This window comes from Lonchura striata, chromosome 6, assembly GCF_050655825.1.
Source record: "Lonchura striata isolate lonStrDom1 chromosome 6, ASM5065582v1, whole genome shotgun sequence".
Classification (NCBI taxonomy): Eukaryota; Metazoa; Chordata; class Aves; order Passeriformes; family Estrildidae; genus Lonchura; species Lonchura striata.
Window position 1 is genome coordinate 2933719 of NC_140708.1, and position 22918 is coordinate 2956636.

At 36.8% G+C, this 22918-nt stretch overlaps 1 protein-coding gene across 12 annotated transcripts in view; it reads left to right on the forward strand.

Annotated features, from left to right (window-relative positions):
• Positions 1-22918, forward strand: part of PBLD (phenazine biosynthesis like protein domain containing) — a 108387-nt gene that overhangs the window by 5807 nt on the left and 79662 nt on the right. For 3 of the 12 annotated variants that reach the window (XR_014956389.1, XM_085583867.1, XM_085583869.1), the window contains exons 6-8: positions 19-107; positions 1207-1379; positions 2185-2247. Coding sequence is in view for 9 of the 12 variants with exons in the window: in XM_085583867.1 (XP_085439993.1) it covers positions 19-107; positions 1207-1379; positions 2185-2247 (325 nt within the window). In the remaining 3 variants the exon portion in view is untranslated. Of the gene's footprint in view, positions 1-18; positions 108-1206; positions 1380-2184; positions 2248-2739; positions 7600-8838; positions 14560-22918 lie in introns of those variants that run through there. The other 9 variants (XM_085583870.1, XM_085583866.1, XM_021529053.4 and 6 more) reach the window with 7 other exon arrangements.

The following is a 22918-nucleotide window of genomic DNA, read 5'->3' on the forward strand; positions in this document are numbered from 1 at the left end:
CTCTGCATTTCCCCCCAGGCAGCTGTTGGTGACATGATTGTTCAAGATGTCCGTTATTCTCCTGACACAAAGAAACTCTTAGTCCGCCTCAGTGATGCTTATGAAAGGTATATTACATATATTACACTCTTTTAATTGTTTTAATCAAGAATGCAGACATTGAGTTGGCCTGTTTATTCCTTAAATACTAGGCTCTTTTATCTAGTTTTAAATCAGGTGGAGATTAAAACCTCAGATTTAAATTTCTGCGTAAAGTGGTTATCTTTTAATATGAGCTTATTGAAGCTGCAAAGCTGAGTAAGATCATTCTGAAATCTGTCTTCAAGAGATGGAGGTGTGGGAAACAGTTTTAATGATGGTGTATTTTTTCTGTCCATCTGAGTCTAAAGATGATCCAGTAGTGTGGCAGGAAGCTGGGAGTCCTGCTTCAGTTCAGAGCACACTGACAGTATGCCAGGGACTCTTACTTCCATTGGACTGTAATCTGCTTACACATGCTTAACAGCACCATAAGTAGCTTTAGAGAGGAAATTCCAGTTCAAATTGTTCCAAAGCATTTGTTAATCTCATCTGAATTTCATTAATTCATTAATTTCATTAATTTAGGTATATAGTGCTGAAACATAACTTCTTTAATCAGGCCAAATTACTGTTATTACAAACTTGAAGTTTGGCCTAACTAATGGTTAAAGTCTGGAGTAATGGGGAAAAAGAAGTATTCTTGGCTGAGTACTTAGTATTTCACTCTTTCAGACTGTTTTGTAGGGAGGTATCAGCCAGTTGTAGACTGCTCTAGGGTGCCATGCAGACTCAAATGGTGTTCATTATTTGCCTGCTCTGAAAGGAGGTGGAGCACTTGGTACATTCTGTAGTGAGGCAATACTTCTTTCAATGATGAAAATATTGAAACAAGGTGTGATTTTTTTTTTTTTTTGCGGCTAATATTTCAGGATGCTCTGTTTTCAGAGATAAATAGGAAATGCATGGTTTGATATTTTTTCTCTGCTCATTCACAGCGCATGAGATTCAAGGTGATTTTTTTGTCAAATACCATTGTGAGGACAATGCTAGGGATCTTGTCTCCTCTAGTATTTTAGGGCTTGTTTTGAATTGTAGAGAAGATGATTCTTTATTTTTTCTTTTCAGTACTTATATTCATGTAAAATGAAGAATATGGTCTATTAAAATTTCATAATTATATTCAAGGTCTGTGTTGGAAAACTTGAAAGTGAGTGCACAACACTTTTTATCAGCTGAAAAGACAGGAAAAGTGAAAGGACTCATACTCACTGTTAAGGGAAATTCCAGTGGAAAAGGCCATGATTTTTACTCCAGATATTTTTCACCTTGGTATGGAGTTCTGGAAGACCCTGTTACAGGTATGTGTTTGTATGATAAGCGGCTTGTACTTTTGTTTCAGTTCAATTTTGCTTTCATTGCAATTGTACTTTGGAGTCTCTTATAAATTACTGGTTTATATGGATAGCAAGAGTTCTCATTAAACAAAAAGCTTTTATGACCGAGGCCAACTCATTCAGAAAAAAATCAAATCAGTTTCTTACTGTTATTAGGCCAGATATTCTTGTGTCTTTTTCAGATCATTTCTCTAAAGTATTACAATTAGATGAAAGTGAGAGACTAGTTCAGTACTGGATGAGTATTACAGTGGAAATTTATATCCTCTTCTGTTGGTGTTCTTTTTTTGTTGTGCTTTGGATTTTTGTTTGGGTTCTTTTCCAATGCATTTCAGCTGAGATCTTCCCTAGTTTCATGGCACTGCTGCTGTTCTCAGGCCTGTGAGAGCTCAGCTAGCTGCATGCTTAGGGTAGCAAGGCATGTTCCTGCCTGTTGTTCTGTGTTGCACTCTGCGTTGATGATTGCTGCAGGATGGTGTTCTTTGCTTAGGTACAATTTCATTATTAGTCAGCTGAGTATTGTAGCTAGTGATGATGCCCTCACCTAGAAAGATTTCCTTTGAAGCTAGAGGATGTGGAAGTAATACTGCTTTACCATAAAAATTGAAATTATAAAGCCTTAAGTTCTGTCTGATGTGCAAACTCTTAGGGTTTTTTACCCTAAACACACATGGCACTTGATTTATTATATTTACATTTTGACTATGCTTTTCCTGTAAAGTAGTGATTATAATTTAATTCAGTACTTTGTTTTTCAATTTCTTTTAAGGATCTGCTCATGCTGTTTTAAGCAGCTACTGGTCAGAGCAGCTGGGGAAGAAAGAAATGCTTGGTAAGGAAATTGTTTAATTGCAAAGCTGTCATTTATGTAGATCTACTCACTAGAAAAGAAAAAGTTGTATTACTAGTGCAATCCAAACTGTAGCAATAGCTCCTTATCCATTTCCTCAACATGAATAGAATATTATGTAATATTTTGTGTGTGAGGTAATCTTTGAGAAATTGCTTTCTTTCCTGTCCGCCACCATGACACATCATGCCCCAGGGAGTTTGAAGCGTTCGTTTCTGGATCATAACTCTCTGCTGTCAGTTTTTGATCTTGGCTTTTGGATTTTAGTTCTCAAGGCCTTTTATAACTGAAGCTTGGGGTACCTCGGGGGATGTTAGTGTGTTTTGATTCAGTCAATGAGATATGCTTATTAGATCACATATTTGTTATTCAGCAAGAAACTTAAGAACATGGTGGAAAAAGCCAAGAGAAACTAACCTATGACAATGCTATATGAGGAGGTGTTGGGTGACTCCTTGCTTCTCCTGTTTCTAGTGCTTTGCCAGGGAACAGAAGAACAAGAGAAGCAATGGAAAATACCCTCATCCCCTACCTGGTTCCCCATGAGGGGATGGGGGCAATTCTGCATACAAGGCTTTGGTCACATTTAGTTTAGAACATAGGTTGGATACTTGATCTAATAAGGTTCTTTGTCCATATAAGTAAACACTTTTCCAAACAAACTGCTAGCGTGATTATAAGCCTTCTGTATCGTGTCAAATGAATCTCAGAATGGATTTTCTTCAGGATGGTAAGTCTTTAAAGGATCCACTATGAACAGGACCTTCTCCATCATGGACCAAAGAAAAGATTTAACATTCTGTCCTGAAGATCTTGTATTTGCATTTACACCACACAATATCTTTGACAGCTTAAATAATGTTGGGGGTGGGGGGTGTGAGGGGAATCTCAACATATTTTCTGAAGATGAAAACTGTCTTTGGTAATGTGTCATTATGGACTGACTTTCTCAGAAGATTTTGATACTTTTAGATGTTAATGTGGAACTTAAACCCCCCATAACATCTGTAGACACTGCTTCTTTAAGTACTCAAATAAACTCGAATTCTGTCTGTACTTACAATTGACACTTTCTACCTGTTTTGCATTTTCATGTATTTTGTATGTACTGTCCCTATTCTGCTTTTAGAAAAACTAGCTCAAGCAGCTAGGGCAATTGATACTGTAATCAGCTTCTCTAAATGTGTTTAGCACAAAAAAAGTCCTATCTGTCCACAAGAAAGGTTTGTGGGGTTTGTTGGTTTTTTTTTGTTTTTTTTTTTTTTAATTAATTCATATTCTGTGCCATATATGTCCTCAATCTTCTTCTGTGGTAGAAGAAGTCATACGAAACTGTTTTAAATAGGACAAGTTAATTTGATGTATGTTTATGAGAAAATAACTTTTCCTTACATGTGTCTGTTTAAGAGGTATTGTGTAGTACTGGAGAAATTCTACTACTAATGAGATTATTTGGAAAAGATAGCTGGCATTCAAGGACATTCCATATCAGGAAGTAGTACTAAATAAGAACATCTTTGGACTTTCTAGAAATCTCTGGGGTGTCTTCTGTAATATCCGATGCTTTTTAATGCAAGAATAAGGGAAGAATTTCTTCCATAGAATGAAGGATCTGTTAATTCCCAAATAGATTACATATAAAATAATATAAAAATGTGGAACATGAAATCTATTGTCAGATCTCTCTGCTTATTGAGGCCTTTAGGAGGAGGTCACCTGCAGCTCTGCTGAAGCATCAGACTTAATTTCCTGTGTTTGGGTTCTCTCCCTACCCACCAACTACAAGGAGAATTTTCCAGTCCTTTCACAAGGTGAAATACTTCATGGTCTTTTCTTGAAGCTGGGTCCATGTCCTTGATGTTAAGCTGCTTGTTCAAATCAGTGTTTTGTATAATTCCTTGCCTTTCTTTCATTTGAGGAGTCTCTGCAATCTATACAAATTATAATCTCTCAGATGTATAGACTTTCACAGTTTCTAATGAATGCAGTGTAGAACAACTGTCTGTGTATCCAGCCCTTCACACTGTTGTCATATTTCTAAGGTAACATTTATAAACATGCATAAGGAATTCCATACAACCAAACAGATTAGAGAGGACTTCCCTAATGATTGTGATGAGAAAGGGCTTATCCAGGATACTTTTTATGTCAGTTTAAGCTAGGGGAGTCTTGCTATACCAGTTTACTTGGGACAACTGTATTTATTTGTGTGAAAATTTGTTTCTTGTTACTGCTTTTAACTTCTCTGATTCCTCCCAGTACGGAACAGGTTTATAGCATTTAAGGGTTGTTTTATGGGGGACAGAAATGAAACAAAATTACCACCAACATTACCAACAACAACAAAACACATAAAAAGACAGAAGAAGCTTTGTTAAGGTACAATGAATCTAACTGTATTTAAGTTTTTGCTAATTTGAATTCTCATGAAGTCAAGAGTTTTCATTGCAGTTTTCATATTTTCCAAGTAATCCCAACACATAGATTGACAACATCAGATTTGTGCACAAGTGTAACATTTCTTCAGAGGAGAGGTGTTTCCTTCCATCAATCACCAGATTTGTCCACCTTTTTTCTTAGGATAAAAAAAAGCTTCACTTGGGTTAAGGAACAAATGCATTCCACTATAGGATTTAGAAATTCAAACAAAATACTAGTGGTTTCTTAAAATAGGTATTATTACAAGAATGTCACTTGTTCCTGAGTTGATTTTGATGACATTATGAAGAAAAACCATTAGTCCTTAAATTCGTTAAGCAGGGGTCACTGAGGCTGGTAAGAAGCTCCAGAACAACAGGAAAATGTTTGTACAAGGGCACCAGCTGATGTGTGAATGCAGGGGTGTGATACTGTGATAGCAGCTTACTCAACCTCCCTGGTCTTGTGGCTGCTCCCAAACTTCCATGTGTGTCAGGTTAACCACTGTGAGGTCAGCAGTTAGATGTTGTTTGTACAGTTGTACATTGTTTTCATAGAAAATACGTATAAAATCCATGTATAGGAGGAGGAGGTATTCCTGGTGAATACAGGCATGGAATAGGTGTGCAACAACTTTATGATCTAAAAGGTGAGTGTGCTTCAGAGATGCCAGAATACCTCCAGAGGCTGTTAAATGAAATCCTCTAGGTATTGAAATGTTCCATGCAAGCCTGTTTACTCTTTGACATAGCATATCAGTGCTTTTGTGTAAGAGAAGGAATTGATTATTATTTGCATATAAGCTTGTCTAAAAATTTCTTTTGTGAATTATTTTTTATTTTTCTTCTGCTTTGGAAGTTTCTTTAAAAGTAAAATAAAATGAACCAATATCAAAACAGTCTTAGTAATCCTGACAGGAAGGAGCTAGAGTTTGGACATTTAAAGAAGAAAAAACTAAACCAAACCAACTTTTGAAAAGTTGAAATAATTAATCTCTTTTATTTCAATCTGCTGTCATGTGGGAGTGGAAGAGCTTAGGTGTGTCTCCACATCTGGCAATAATAATTGATCATTTTTAGCTGGCCTGAATCTTTTAGGAGTCTAAAATATTCAGTTAAAGCATTACTCCATTCATAAGTGATGTTCTGACAAGTTAAAAACAACCCATGGTTCTATAAATGGAAAAGAACAGAAAGTATCAATCTCAATCTCTGAATAGCTCCTGTTTCCACTCTTTTGGAGTGTTTGCTTTGTCTGAGAATCCAGTCTGATCAAAGAAGAGCTTTCTTAGCAGCAGTGCCTTAGAAATAGTTTTAAAGCATACAGCATATATGCCATCAGAGAGCCTGTGCTCTGCTGGGATCTGAATACAATCTCTACCCAATTTATAAACTGTGAGTTTGAGAGGGAAAATGTGCCCTTTAGCTTTGGACAACTTCTGGAGCAGTTAGGAAGTTCGTTGACTAAGGAGACTGAACATTATTGCCTCTTCATCCATTTAGAGCCTTTCACAAAAGCAAGACTGCTTGAAACTCAAACCTTTTCTAAATGCTGTCTGAATGAGACCATTTTCTCGTCAAGTCATGCAATTAAAGTAAGACTGCTCAAATGAGGTAGAGACTCCACATGCTAGGTGAACTTCATCCCAACTGTGTACAGCTCAACAGTTCAGGCAAAAGCTTGGTTCTCTAAAGAATTACAAGCAGAAGTCTGTTTCTATTTCAGGTTTATCCAGTTGCAGTAAATTATATCTTCAATATTCTATAAATCAATATCTGTTGCATCCTGTGTAAGAATTTGGTGTCAGTTTCTGACAGCTTAAGCAGCATCTATGTTTCTTTGTAGACTTTTCCCACTGCCTTTGTGAGTTTATTACCATTTAGCCAGGCACATTCTTTGAATGCAGTATCAACTTTTGGTGTTCAGTACCAGTAAAATGGTTATTCATTCTTATGCAGGTAACTCTTGGTGTTCTTCCTTCTTTGCTCCAAAAACTGTATGCCATGAAGGGAGAATTCAAGACTTCTTAGATATATGGAAGAAACTTAATTGCTACAACAAAGCAAACTACCTCTCCCTTGTATTAAGTAGCAGTTTTGTCAGACTCAATAGGCAAGGTCTAGTTGGAAATACACCCTCAGCTGGCCTTCATCTCTAAAGGCAATTCATCCAGGGTGTCCCTGTGCACTGTTTACCCTGGTGCTGCTTGCTTTCTGGAGCCAGAAGCCTCCTTTTCCAAAGTTTTTATGGATTTCTAAATAAATCGTGATACACACTAGTTTTTTGACTCTGGGTTCTTGTTTCTGTTTAGCTTTTCAATGTTCCCGCCGTGGAGGAGAGTTGAAGATTTCTGTGCGCAGTGATGGAAGAATTGACATTGCGGGGCAAACTGCTATTGTGCTAAAAGGAAACCTGACTTTCTGAAAGAACAGGCACTAATCTCCCTCTTCTCTCACTAATCACTAATGACTAATTTTTATGTTACTCTGATTATGTTCATTTTATTTCAGCTCTAGGCAGTGAATGACTACTGTTCTCAAAAGTCTTTGATTACTCATTGGCCATTTAAAAAAAGTGCTTGAAAGTACTCACTTCTGATCTTCAAGATCCTTGGTATTCTTCACTACCATCTTGCCACTTCCTATGTACACTGACCAATGAAAATGTTCAACTACAGCTATCTGGTTTTCTGCTTTTAAATTATTCTTCTCTCCATTTCCAAACTCCATGTCAAAATCCCTTACTACTTCCTGGATTAAACTGTAAGCATCTGTTTGGTAATCAAGCTTTTCCCATACAGATAATTTTTCATGAAATCTGAACTAATTTAAAAATATATATATATTTTTCAGCTATATATGGAAATGCTGGTCATGTTCATTAACTTACTTGAATTAAAATATATAAAAATGTAAATGGTTTATAAATGTGCCTTGTGGTTCTCTTTTATGAACAGTATTTTTCGAAGTTGAATGGTATTGTCTTTGATCATAGCACTGCTGCTTAGTAAATACCTTTAAAAGTTCAGAAGAAAGATTTAACAGATTGACCTTGTGATGCACATAAAGCTGATTAAGATCTGAAAGAAAACTTTATTGGTTACAGCAATGTATTTTTCATTTATTGGTTACAACAATTATTTTTCAAAACCTGAAAATTTTCTCCTAAACTGGAAGTTTCTTCTATGATCTTCATGAAGTGTAGTGCTCCAGATTTTGTCATCATGATGTGGTCTTTCACTGGATTTGTAAGGAATATGGAACTTTCAGTTACTGTAGCTAAAACTGTTTTCCCTTTCAAGTTACCACTCTCTTAAGCTTTGCTTTACTTCTTTGTGATATTTCAGGGTGATATGTTTTGAATTCAGAAGACAGTCTAATACTATGGGAACAGTTGGATGTCATGCCATTAGAAATCATCAGGAACTTAGTTGTGCCAAGTTCCCTTTTTTCCATTTATTTTGAATTTGATCAGAACTTGTTAGTTACATCTTACTTAAGTCCAAGTATCTGGACAAGTGAGAGTGTGAGAATCTTAATTTAAATAGAAAGTTCCATCTCCTGCAGCTACAAAGAACATACAAAAAATGTGATTTAAGTGCACTACTCAGCTCACGGGGTAGGTGGCAAGCAAAAGGAGTCTCCAAATGAAATGCACGTTCTCCTGTATTCAGTCTTGCTGAAGTTGGTGGAGCTGCAGTAGGATTTATAAACACGGACTCGTGATCAGGTGCAGATCACAGCTGTGGTGGCAGCACGGCTGCTTTGGCAGCTTTGGCCCTGGCCTCCTCTCCCCACAGCTCAGATTGTTCCCTGGCTGCAGGGGACGTGCACCTTCTGGAGCAGCAGTGCTGCTGCATTTCATTCTTCCTGCTGGCTTAGGCAAAAACTGAATCTGACCCATAATCAGAGAGGCTTGTGGAAAAAAGCCTTCCTTAGGAGTATAAGTGAACTAAAGAACCAGTTATTGTTCACCCATCCTCATTTAACAAATAGGCAGTACAATAATTTCTTTTACTCAAGAGGACTAATAATGAACAAGGCCCATACATTTCAAAGATACTTGTTAGCTAAATTTCCTGACCAAATGAATATCTTTGCTGCCTAAAGCATTTTTAAAATTGTTTACTACTACTTTGTCTCTATTTCTTTTCAGGATGGAAAAATCACCAGAGCTCAGGTGGGAGGCTATGCAGTAATGTGTTTGTAATCAACATATTAGTTAATCAGCCATGATTTATTAATGATGAATTAATTATACCTGATTGTGCAGTTCTGCTGCCTAAATGAATGTTTAAAGGAGTTATTTTATTAATCATTATTGTCTAATTGCAGACATTTACAGAAATATTGCTAATTAAACATGCAACCATATGCAAAACAAGTAAGGCTGTTGAGAGTGGAAAGAAAAAGAGCACTTATTTTCTGAGGAGCAACTTTATTCTCATGAAATATTGTGTAGCTGACCTGGTGAGCCTGATTATTCACTAAGACTTATTTTAATATATTGCACATGTTCACTTAACAGTAAAGGAAGTCAGTTGTGATAAATTTTGTCTTCCGACCTAAAAAATAGGTTGCAAACTTAAAGTAATATTATTTAGAACTTGTTTCACATCATTTTGCAAAGGATTTGTTTATGGTGCAGAAGATTTGGAGAACTGTTTTGTGCTGCTCTCGTAATTAAGACCGGTGGCATAGAGATGTGTTGAACCAAGAGCAAATTGCATGAAGGGAAATACAATTCCAAAAATTCCTGTGCACTCGAGTGTTATGTATTGTGAGAGTGTCCAGCAGAAGCTTCAGGACACTGTAAGGTTGGAGTAAATTTGTGGCTAGATCCAACAGCCCAGACATGAACATTTAAATGCCCTTTTGCTTATTTTGCTTCTTTGCGTGTTCCTCTGCAGAGGCACAGCTCATGTGGTGTTTGGGAGGAAAGCCCATAGCCTTGAGAAAGGAAGCAAAACAGGAAACTTTAGTGAGCAACAGAAACCGTACAAATTTATTGATATGGAAATGAATGTAGAGCTAAAAGGGATGTAAAGAAAATGGGAATAATTTAATAAGCCATTTTAACAGGTTTGCTTAAAGGAGTCATGAAAATACTTTCTATTTCTTTTGCATTATTTAGATGAGAATAGACAGAAAACATACATTAAAAGTTGTTATTAAATTTGGAAAGTTTTGCAAGAAGAGGAGATTAAGGACTTCATGAATGTGCACACAGCAAGAGGTCATAGAAAGTAGCCATGTGTTCCATGAGAGATGGAAAGGGAAATTAGCAACAGATGAGGCAGTTATTTCTGGGAAAGGAAAGATTTCTTTGTCTCAGTATTCATCAGAGTGACAGGGAAAGATGCTGGGAACGGAGGGAACCTTCCCAGAAGTAAAATAAAAAAAAAAAAAAAACCTAAATTAAAATAAAGGGTGATGCATGGTCAGGTAAAAATTAAATTAGTTCAATTAAAAACTGAAAAACCTGCCAATTAAGCATATTTTATTCTCACATTCATTTTTTCCCCCAAGGATTAAATCTGTCTTGAAATTAATTAAGAGACTTGAACAAAAACACAGAACAAGGGATTTTTCTCAATTGCCGAGTCACTGTCCTTTTATTTCCTGACATTTACTGCAAACCATAAATAAGAATTTCCAAAGAATAGGCAAGTGGAAGAACTAAACCGAGGATATGACCAGATAGTCAATAGTGTGTATGGGTTTTTTTTCCTATGAAGTTGGTTTTAGACTAAGACATTTAGATTTAATGTCTGAAGCAGAATATGAAAAAAATAAACATTTCTAACTCTATTGGTTTCTTCAGTGAGATGTGTACTTTGACTTGGGTTTTGCCTTACTGATTGGGAAAGAAGGATATTCCTTGGGTTTTAATGCTGTGATTCATATTAAGCCCAAGGTTTATTCACATTGCAGCATTCTGTGACTTTTTTGGTGATACACCCAAACCAGGAAACTGCTTTCCCATATATCATTTTTGTCCTGGTAAGGTAAAATACATTAGGCAAACTCAAGGAAAATTCCTCAGAACATTTGTAGGATTGTGAAGAGGCAGAGGTTTTAAGGAGCTGAAGGAGGTGTGTGAGGAGCAGGAGGTGTAATGTCTGTGTGGAGGCTGGAATGTGAGCACCTTGCAAAGACACTTTGGATAATGTGGGAGTCAGGCTGTGAGATGCTGGGCCTGAGAAGAGATAATGTGACAAGAGGTTGTAGTAGAGCTGGAGCAAGGTTTGAGGTGCAGCAAAGCCAAGAACCTGAGTTTGAATTAGATATATTCTTTACTGACCTTTGCTGTGCTTTGGAGCCAAACCAGAGTGCCCATCCTACCAAGGTGGGAAATTCCAGCTGGAATTCTTGAACTTTTTTCTGTTTTGGAAAGCTTTCTTTCTCCATAATTAGTTATGGCTGTAAGCAAAAATAAATTAGAATCTTCATGACTAGAATAATTTCAGTCACCCTTATTTGGGAAGAATCGGCTCATTTCTGAACAATATAATTCTGTTTTAAGAACAGACTTTTGAGCTTTTTTTTGTTTACATGTAGCAGCTTTCTAAAGATGTGTCTGGTTGACTTCCATACTGAACATCACAGTCACTTTCCCTAACTGTTTTTTTAAGGATTATGGGCATTAAAACTTTACAAAACCTTTCAGCAGTCAGTTAATAGCAAAAATTAACAAAATACCCTCTTAATAATAAACTGCAGGCACTTTTAAATAAAGTTACAATTTCAGCAGAAAAAAAAAAAAGTAGATTAAAAGGAAACACCTGCTCCTGTAAATTACTATGCTGCAGGTACCAACCCAGGAGACTCTGCAGATGGTTCTGTATTTGCAAACCTGACCTCACCACCCCTTCATCAATCTCTCACCGATTGATTCTCTCCAGAGCAGAACACACCATATCCCATGGTACTAGAAGACACCTTTGAATTAAATTAGTTCCAGACAGAATTGCAGTTAATTGGTATTTCTGTTTCATTTTGGAAGTTCTTAACAAAGGATTTGATTGTCTTATCAGGCACTAGCACTGACTGAAGAACAGTACAGCCAGTTCCAGGAAGAGCTCCAAAGGGAACTGTACTTTAGAAGGTGGTATTTTCTACATTCCTGCCTGATTAGGAGCATGGATTAAATTGTGCTATGCCCCAGGATTTTGAGATGGGCAAAAACAAAGTGGGATCTTGATTCTTAGAACAGTACAATATTAATTTATTGCTTCTGTTAGGCTTTCCTGCCAGCCAAGGAAAAGTAGGAGATGTCTTAAGTTCTGTGTGTTTGTTTCCTCTCCTCAATTGTTTCAGGCATCTTGTTCTTTTAATGAGACCTGGCACTGATTATGCCAGTCTTTTCTTAACTAGGAGAAATTTCCTTACATGGTTCTTCCAACTGGGCCTGTGCAAAGGCCTTGTACAATTTATTGAAACTCTCTTGCTTTGGGGGAGGAAACATTAACACCCTGTCTGGAAAACAGCCTTGTTTGAAAAAAGTAGAGACAAGTTCATGTGCCTGTCCAGTCATACATACATGTTCCTGTTTTGTCATCCATATTTCTCAAAAGTTTTCCTAGTGTTTGACTTCAAAAGCATCTCTAATTCTTCAAACCGATAGCAATTTCATCGGAGGCACATTTTTCAGTGAGTCTGAATTACACAAGTATAATTATTACTGTGCTCAGATGTTTTTTTTTTAGATTGTAGGGAAATAAAAAGTAATACATATCTTTTTGCTTCTCAATTATACGTGAATAAGGTCAGCTGCAACAGAAATAGAGCTGCCTTCCTGCATTTTCTGTAGGAATTAAAGTCCATGAGTAGTTGACATAAACCATGATGTATGCAATTAAATGATTGTGTAATTTATTTTGTATGGAATGAAGGAAACTTGTATAACTGCAGTGGCAGAAAATATTTCTGAAAAAAATTATTAGAACTCTTAGTTTGAAATTTACACTGTGATAATAATTAAGTTCCACTACTATAATAATTGACTTTTCCATCCTTGAGTTTGTAGAATTTAGAAGAAAACTCCACTGAAATCTGATAGAATGCTGACTTTCAAGGCTCTTGAAATCCTGAAATAATAAGGAACAATTAGCTTCATGGGAGAAAAAAGCAAATACCTAGCTTTTAGATATCAAATGTTCAGTCCTTTTGATGTGTATATGGAGTGCAGTAAGATTTTTGCTCTCCTAGCTATGGCTTATCACTGTATTGTATTGTACCTGATGGGAAACATTGTCCTTTGTGCATTCTGAGCCAGCATTAACTATTAGCAGGCACGACATTAAGTGTTTCTTTATTCACAACTGCCTTTCCTGGTAGCTTTTACAATACACCCGTCACATCCAATTCGTTAGAGCTCACAAATGTGACACTTGGGAGAGCTGAAAATCTGAAACATCAAATGTTACCATGTGCCTAACTAGAACGTCTTAATCTTTTAGAATTGCCTTGCTTTTGATGGGGAAACCTCTGTGGCGTCCTGCTGTCCATCCAGACAAAAGAGCAGATGTGGAATATGAGTGTGTGCGTGGGCACTCAGCTGTCTGGGCAGGGTGCAGAGCAAGAGAGCTCCAAGAGTTCCTCCTAATTTGGAAAGCAGTAATTGCAACATCAGCCCTTAGTATAAACGTTTACTTAAAGTGATTGAGGATTACTTAATTTGCATAAGTTAAATTATAAAGTAAAACTCTAATGGTAAAGTACAATAAAATTGAAGTGAGATCTATATATATAGATTGTATATTTTAAATGTGTGTGTATATGTATATATATATACCAATTTGTTTTAAGGTTTCCTTTTCTTTTACTCTTATACTTGATCCTTGCCGTTTTTGTGTAAGTTTCAAATTTCAGCAGATAAATATAACCTTACTATAGAGGGGTTTTTTAAAAAGCAAGTAAAACTGGGCTTATGGAAAATGTAAAGATTGAACACACATCCTCCCAGCTGAGGTGAAGACTATGCTTTCATGAACAAGGCTCTGCTTTCATGAACTTTGTAATTCACAGCATTATGCACTGCAGTCCTGGACAACAAACCTTATGGCTGTTTTTGCCTGTGGATGCTGGATTAGTCCCATTTGCTGCAGTAGGATTACAGAAACACATGAAGTTAAGCATAAATTGGAAATTAGTATAAAGAACATCAAATTAGAATTCTCATTTTCTTTCATAATGGGATTTTTGTGAGACTTCATTGCTTAACATTCTAAAACATTTTCATGGAATATTTATGTGACAATTCTTAAATATTTCTAAAAGAAAAGAAACTGAATCTGCAGCAGTGTATTTTAAAATATAGTATAACCGTATGGACATACAATATTTAAAATGCCATAAGAGTGGATTTTTGATTTACATAACTGAATACATGAACTCTGAATTATATATATCAAAAGCATTTGATCTATTATTTAAATAATTTCACTGGTTAGATATATATTATTCTGCATTTAAATAATTTAACTGATTATATGTATTCTATATGTATTTTATAGATATATATTTAAATAGGAGTGCCTAGAAGAAGGCACTTAGCTGAGAAACTGGAATTGAAAGCATTTTGCTAGATCTGTTATTGAGAGAATTCTTCTCTCTCATTTTTATGAACACTTGACAGTTCAGATCCTTGAAAATGTTACTGAAAATGCTTTCACTTCTTATTTGTACGTATTTCCTTGGTGGTTATATTTACATTCTGTATTTCTCGAATGCAAAAGTGAAAGTTAAGAAAGCTTCCAAATAAATATGTGGGCTGCATGTCTCTTACCCCAGAAATGCTCATGTGAAGTGCTCTGGAAACTGATAGGAAGTATATTTATGTAACTGTTTTGCAAATATATAAAGTGAAGGATAATCGACAAAAGTCTCATTTGTGTAACAGCTTTGACCCATTAGGGGCTTTTAAATCATGCATCACTGACTTCGGGGTTGCTCTTGTCAAGCTACTTACAGATCCTAGTTAAATCAAGCATTTCGTATTTTTGCCCTCATTCACTTTTGTTTACCAGCAGGAGACAAAATATTTAATTAGTTTTGGGGCATTTATAATCTCCTCTGGGCCAGCTCCAGCCACAAAGCTGGACGCCACTCCTGAGTTAATTCCAGCCAGGCTGGCCCCTCCACTCCAACATATGGGTAACCTCTGAGCCTTTAGCAAAAGTTGCAACTGAACTATGAGAGGGGTGGGACCTCCCCGCTGGGAAAACACTGCCACAAAGCAGAAAGGGGCCAGCGTCACCAGTGCAGGTCAAGGCAACACTTAGACCAAACAGCATCTGGCAAACTGTGCCACGTAGAAATCAATGAGAAGCAGGGCACTGGGTAGTAATTTAATGCCTGTTTACACAAGAAAATAACTCCTGAAGTGAAAAATGATTTTATGAAAAGCTTACAACATCTTTTGGCATCACTCTCTCCATTTTTCCTTGTAGTTTTATTACTCAGTAAACTATAGCACGGTCCATACATGATTCTGTTTTGAGCAAGCAACATTAACTATAACATTAATAATGTTTTTGGGAGATGAGTAGTTTTGACAGTCTTCTTTCTAATTGGCTAGGAGCAAGCTGTATAACTATAATTCATTTCCAAGGTGCATTACATTCTCTTCTCCATGTTACAAGAATCAGTCAGAGGGCTTCAAAAAAAATAAAACAAAGTTCCTGATCTTAGGGACTTTGTGTTCCTGCCACTGCAAACTGTTGCAGCTCAGTCCACTTGAAACCTTCCCATGTTTTATTATTGTCACTTTCTATTCCTGCCTGTATCCCTGCTTATATCTCATCTTGTGGCCCTTGTTTTTCCCCATTCTCTTTTATCACTTTTCTCTTTTTCCCTGAAATTCCAGGTGCTGCTGGCTAATATTGTAAAGAGACTGCCATTCAATTCAGTGAGATTACTTAGGGCTGAATATTGAATATACTCAGGTCTTTAGAGGTTCATGGCATTTAGAGAGTATATTTTATCCCACACAGAGCTTCTTCCTTGTGTACTTTTCGGCTTCTCAAAAAGGAGACCATTCTCTACTGGCTTTTGTTTTTTTGTCTACTTGTCAGGAAGTATTTCTGTTTTCAACAATTTCAACACTATATTTTCATCCCTAAACTACCTTGTATTGTTCTGCACATTCATTATTTCTGTACTTGGAGTGAAGCAGGTTGAAAAGTCTTTACTGTATAGAAACTAACACTTATTTCCAAGTCTCCTTGGGTTTTGTGGCAAAAGTTGCAGGGAAGATGTCAGCTTCAGTCTGAGATCTTTATGCCTTTTGATAGAGAATAGACAGCAGAGAGTGACTTTTCACTATAGGAAAGAATTGAGAAAGCCAATGTTTTTGGAGGCAGGAATAAAAAGGTGAATGTTCAGAGTGACTGTCATTGGTCCTGTCCTCTAGACAGTTGGCATGTAAGGGAAAAAACCTCACTAGAAGTGAGATGGACTAGCTGTTCATGTCTGGGGAGAGAAATGGTGCTTTTACTCAGGGAGTAAAAATTATGTAGTAATGTTTTAATAAAATAGGATGTAATTCAGTAATAAAATGCTGCAATTTTTTTTCCTACTTTTGAAATACACCAAACTCCTGGTTTGACCAAAATCTGCGTATGCAAGCAGTTTCTTTGTTTGCTTGATTGTAAGTAAGATTTTTTCTGATGAGGTATTTGGGAAACTCAGTGGGAGCACATTCTTACACTCCTTTGATACCATGACACACCTTTTATATCTTCCTTTCTCTGCTCCTCTTTTTCCCCTCGAGAGTAAACAGAAAGCTCCACTCCTGTAACAGCTCTCTCTTCTATAGGCTGTGATTAAGTCAGTTCATTGCCAGACTAAAGTCTGTAGATACTGTATGAACAGGTTTAGTTCTCCCATGTATCAGGAATACAATCCCCAGCGATTAAGAGAAAAAGGGTTATAAGAAAATAAAAAGGGGTTGTGTTTTCCCACCTTGATATTTGATGATCTTCAACAGCTGGGGAGAGTCTTATAGGAAATTAGTATGGAAATTAATAATGGAACAGAATTATCTCTCAGCATAGTTACCCATTCAGTTTCTATTTTTAGGACTTTTTATAGGCTTTCTACTCAATAAAAAAAAAAAAAATAAAGGCTAACTTGTGAATGGTCTTGATATTTTTTTAATGTAGAGCAAATGAAATTGAGGGTTTTTTTAAGCAGTGACTGCAATAATGTTGATGTATTTCTTGTGCTTCTGATGTCATAGCAAATAGATAATTTAAGAGTAACTTACTACAGTGTAAGAAAGATTGTTGTCTTGCAAGGTTGGTGTGGGGAACTGACTCAATCTATGACCTCCCATGCTGGTGTTTGGGAGGAAGCAGCTCCTAGGGATAGAAAATCCCTAACACCACATAACCCAGCAAAAGGCTGACCTGTCAGCAGGTAAAATGTAATAAAAAGTCATACTTTCTGCTTGAGGCTGTCTGACCATGTTTTTTGATTAAAGAAGGACACAGCTGATTTCCTATTAAAAGCTTTTGGTTCATCCATTCTTTGCAGCAAGCTTGGGATTTTTGGTTTTGTTTCATTTGTAGCAGTGGTGTTGCTTCAGTGTCGAACATCCCATTAAATTTAGCCACTTTTATGAAGTTCTAAACACAAGTGCACACATCTTAGTACACAGGCAGACTCATAAACAGTTGGGCTTTGGCTGTTGCCATCTCTGTAGAGCAGTTTGGAACAGACATCTCTGGTCTGAGGCTAAAAGGACCAACTGGAGATTCTCCTCTTTGGAGGGCAGTGGGCACGGGGGTAAACATGAGAACTCCCAGCTCTGTAACCTCAAAGATCCCCTTGTATTTTCCAGAGGTGACTGTGATACACAGGTGTGAGGAGTGGGCAGAGTGATAACTGGATCAGAAACACCTGGAAAAGTTAGAGAAGGGAGAGGGGCCAGAAGAGAGAGAGGGATTAAGGTAAGATCCTCAGAACTAAGAGGTAAACAATCTCTGGAGAATTACTTCAGAATCTGGTGCTGAACCCAAAAGTCTTGAGTTTATAATTCCTTCTGCTGTGAGGAAATGTGGTCAAAACAGCTGATGAATTATATCCTGACCATCTACTTAATCTTTTCAATCCTGAGGTATCTGAGCTATGAAAAGATAATAATTTATCACTTGTGCTGCTAATTACCCTGTTAGAGGTTTTATAGAACAGGTTAGGAAAATGTCTATCAGAGATCATAAAACCAGTAATTCCTGTCTGGAATTAGAAGGATAAAGTAGATTCCTTCCCTCATCTGGTTTATTGTTCAGAGCATGCATAGTACTTTTAATAATTCTCAAGCTATATAGTAATGGAAGGTCTTCACTTGAGGACTCTTGTCTTATTGAAACTGAGTACATAGGAAAATAAAAAGAAACTGAACTATATCTTAAATAAATGGGTTCTGCTCTTGCCTGTGTCAGAATGTCTATGTAATGCTTAACAAGTATATGTAACTTTTTAAAATTCATACTGCCCAGTGGTACTGGAGATAGTGCTGATCGAGTTAATTCGCAGCTCAAAGATGAATAGAGAGTCAGTATTTCACCCAGACTAGTGGGTTCAGCTGTAGAACAAAGCAGCCAAGCTTCCTTGCACGGTTCTGCCAGAGCTGTGAACGTTGTGCCAGGTTGCCATGTGTGCCCTGGTCTGTTGTGTCTGTAGGTTCCCTTGTGAAAAACATCAGGACAGCTTTTGCAAATAGCTGAGCACGTGCAGATGCAGTTGACCTTGATAGATAACTGCATTTTTAAGCACATGACGTGTATATAATACTTGGAAAATCCACTAGCTTTGTAATATGTTCGAGTTTTTTGCTGCTCTAGTGGTGCAGCGGGTTGCAGTATCATTCTAGGTGGAGGCTACTTCATGATCTATCCTGTGTGTGGGTATACAAAGGTACATAATGTAACTAAATTCAGTATGTAATGTAGGTGAGAAACGGTTACGCGTTCAAGACATGTTCCTCTAGTTACATGGTAAAAGGACTCCTTTCTCCTTTTTGGGAAAGGTTTTTAAAGAGGTTTCTGACTTCCTGTTGTAAAAGCATGCCTTCAAACAAAGTTATGCTTGAAAGGGTGTTCTGCAGGATCCCTGGGGAATGCTCTGCTTTTTGAGCCTCACCTGAGAGAGGTGAGAAGGATAATGTGGAACAGAAGAGAAGTGGGTGAATTGAGGGTAGTAACTGCAGGGTAGTATGGCAGATCCTGAAGTGTAGTTGGGACAGTTACTTGAGCTGCTAGAAGGAAGAGCTCAGCCCAGAGAGACTGAAGAGGAATGTGAACTATTCTAAGCACTTTAGAGGAAAAGGTGTCCAGTACCAGTGTGGGAAGCTCGGGGTGAAATGACTGCAGACTCCTCCTGCATCTGTAGATTGTTATTCCTTTTCCAGTATTAGTTACTAATTGTCCCTCCAAGATACAACATTCTCTAGTGGATTGTTGGTTTTGGATAGTTCTGTAGCTGTGACACGGAAAAGAGTGCAAATAACCAGGGCAGGAAAAGAAGTGATTCTGCACACCATGGATTTCTAGTCTGCCTTGTGAGCTGAGTCAAATGTTACAAGAAATTGGGCCCTTAAGGATGGCCATATTTTGGTAGTTACCCACCTGCTCTTAATTAGGCAGCGTACAGCATGCCATTCTTTCTGCTTTGCTCAGGGTAAACGACAGTGGTGAGGAGTCTTGAGGCTTTCAGAAAGGATCTAACTGAGAGGAGATAGTTCTGGCTAGAGGGGAGAGGTAAGATTCTTGTTTTGATACATTACTTGTATGTGTTTTTATACATACAGGTAGAGAAAGTAGAGAGGAATTAGACTTTAACCAGAAATATTGCTTTCATTTCATTTTAAATTTAGTATCAGGTCCCAGTCAATCCCCACTAAAAGTAATAAAAGTAATTAGATTGTGTTTTCCATAGTAGTACACGTTCATATCTTAGTGGGTGCTGCACTAATTGCATCTGAGTTTTTAACCTGAATACGTAGCAGACAATTTTGAATGTGTGTATGTATGTAGTCATAAATCCAGAAACTAGCTAATTTCTTTAATGGATTGAAGCTCTCCTTTATTTTCCTAAAATTAGTGGTGACTTCAAGTTGCTAAAGTAATCTGGTTTATGACTGAACTAGCATTCTTATCTGTCTTTTGTTTTTCTCTGAGAGAAACATAATATTTTGGTTAATGATACTGGTTTTGAATTAAAATATGACTCAGGAATAATGCTGTGAGCATCATGGAGTAGCACTAAATCGGTACCTGCGTAGTCAGAGAATCAAAGATTGAAATTTGAGCAACTGGGTAGACACGGAACTTCTTTCTGGTGATTTTGGTGTTTTTCTGCCTTGAGATTATGAGGAGAAAAAAGAGTAAAAGGGATTTTTTTTTGAGAAATGTTTGATGCACAAAACCCATGAAACTAATATAAGTCGGGATTTAAGAAAAGGTTTCAGCACCACAGCAATTTATCACATCAGGATATAGTAATATCTTTTAAAATATTGATAATAATTAAAAATATTTCCAGTAGTAATATATATGAGGAATTATTAAAAGTAAAGAGAGGAGGGAATAAGATTATGTAAGAACTAATTAAGACAAGCTGAAATATAGAGGAAATCAAATTGAGTGAAGGAAACCTGTGAAAACTTCAACTGATACCCTTTCTCTTATTCACTGAACAATAAAGCAGGTGATTTTTTAGGTTGAGGTAACATTATCATAAGGTAATACAATGGGGTTATGCAAATGAACTAGATTGTGTGAATAAGACCTTGATAAGTTTTGTATTTTGCTTTCATAAAGCAGGAACTTTACAAGATTTTAAGTGATGAAAAACAGGTATTTTGATCAGCCAGCATTTTTTAGCTTTGCCTACGAGCTATAAAATCGTGTTATTAGTTTGTTATTAGTCTAAATGGATCTGGGCTCTTGTCCTGTGGTTTGGTAGTAAATCATTTAAGCTGAAGTTACAGCGTGTTCAGTAGGAGAGATAAATCACAGCTTCTCTCCTGAGATTACAGCAGTATGTTAGTCAAAGTATGGTAATGATGGTGAATCAATTAGGAAGGGAAAATTAACAGCACTGCTGTGTACTGGGTTACTGTGCATTAGTGAAGCAAAATGCAAAGTTTCTGAAGCACTGTGATTTTCAATATATTTGAAGTCTTCATTGTAATTTATACTGGCAGGACATACTAAGTTAAAAAAAGAACACTGGTGCCAAGTGAAAAAATACAGTACTCTGTTTTAAAGGGAAGCTTTTCATATTTATGGCATGATGTTAGCATCACTCTTAAGATGAAAAGTGATTAATTACCTGAATTGAGTAACAGATATTTTGTAAGAACACACATGAATACACAGTATTTATTAACTTACAGAATACCATAATTCTCTGATGTTCTTTTGCATGAAGAATCATTTGATATTCATTGTAAGAGACAGAGGGTTTAACTAACAAACTTATTTGGGATAGAAGGCTGCAGGAGCACTAAAATATGCTTTAGCAATAGCATGAAGATCAGATGTGGATTTTCTTTACTGCACATGCGGTACTTCCCACGGAGCATCTTCAGAAACAGAAATCTCACAAGTTCTAATTGCTGATCCTTTAGGGAAAGACATATGTGTCTGTGGGGTTTTTTAAGGGAGCTGTTCTCACACAGATAATCAGAAAGTGGCATTTTAGCGTGTGGTAGTAGCTCTTTATCTCTGGAGAATAGGTCAGCGCACACAGATAGCCAAGTTGAACATTTCTAATGAAACATGACGAAGTTGCACTTCTTTAAAAATTGAAGAAGTGGCATACATTTTGATAATGGAATAATGGAGGCTCCCTACCCCAGCTATCATCTCTGTTCATGATCATTAGGATGCAGAATATTAAGAGCAGAGCAACTGGGCGTAACAGCCGACGTCCAACATCTGTCATGCTGGAGTCCATTAGTGTTCAATTGCATCCTATTGTTTTTGGATTATTCAACCTCATTTCATTGTCATTGCTTTTGCTAGGGATTAATCAGCTGTTTACAACTATGCCAAGTTTTGGAGTCATAGTGAAAACAATTGAGCTATAGTTCTAAATAAATATACAGTATTCAGTCTCTAATGAAAAAAGTTACTAATTTATGAATGCTGGTAACAATTTAATTAAGTTTGAAATCAATACAGATAATAAATCATTGTGTGGCAGGATTTTTTTTCCTGTTTGTGTACATCATAAAAAGATCATGTGATATTTCCTTGTAAGTTTATGTAGTTATGATTTTAGTACAATGCAAGTACAGTAAAAGAAAGATATTTTAGTTATGGGGCGTGGGTATATTGTGGCTCCTCTGGCATTACAGTTGGTAGCAGAATTGATTCCTTGCTGCCAGCAAACAGATTTGTTTTTCACATCCTCTTTTATTCTTGTCACTTATTTAGAGATATTACTAAAAACACACCTTTAATTCACATCAAATACACATACATCCTTGAACAGGATATATTAAAAAGGGCAGTTTTCAGGTGATTAATATACTTACATGTTTTTGTGTATAACTATAATAACCCGTCTAAATAGTTTTGCAGTTATTAGGTAAATCCATAGTTACATTTTAAGTGTTTAAATATGTTTAAATTATTTTATAACTTTGAGTTTGCTGGCAGGGAAATATATAATCCCCTTTTTTCTCAAGATACTACTCTGGTTGCAATGTTGTGTACTTCATACAATATTAAAATTGTGACTGCTGGAGGGTTTCTAAAAATTTAAATTTATTTATTTTGGTACCATATGTACAAACCAGTGGTATTCTTAGTATCTTTTAGCTCTTTAGGCCATGTATCTTTTAGCTCCTTCTCTTGTTTCATTAATGCAGTTATTCTTCTGTCCTCAATACTTAGCCAGAATTTTCACGTGTTTTAATGTACAAATACTACAATGCACAGAGATTTTTTTTTTTTCCTGAGTTGCAACAGATTATCCATTGAAAGGGTCTTTTGCTTAACTGCCCAGAGTCTTGTGGGGCCAGCCAGACACTACTCCAGATGGCAAGTTGTTAGGGCTGGACAGAATGGCTTCGGAAGACTTCTCACCAGATGAAGGCTGCAATGTTGGGATTTTACTGTTTGGCTTTTTTTTCCCCTGTAGTTCCCAGGGTGGGAAGGTGCTGGGATGGCAGCAGTGTGCCGCCCACCCACCTGCTACCACCTGTTCATCTCTTGCAG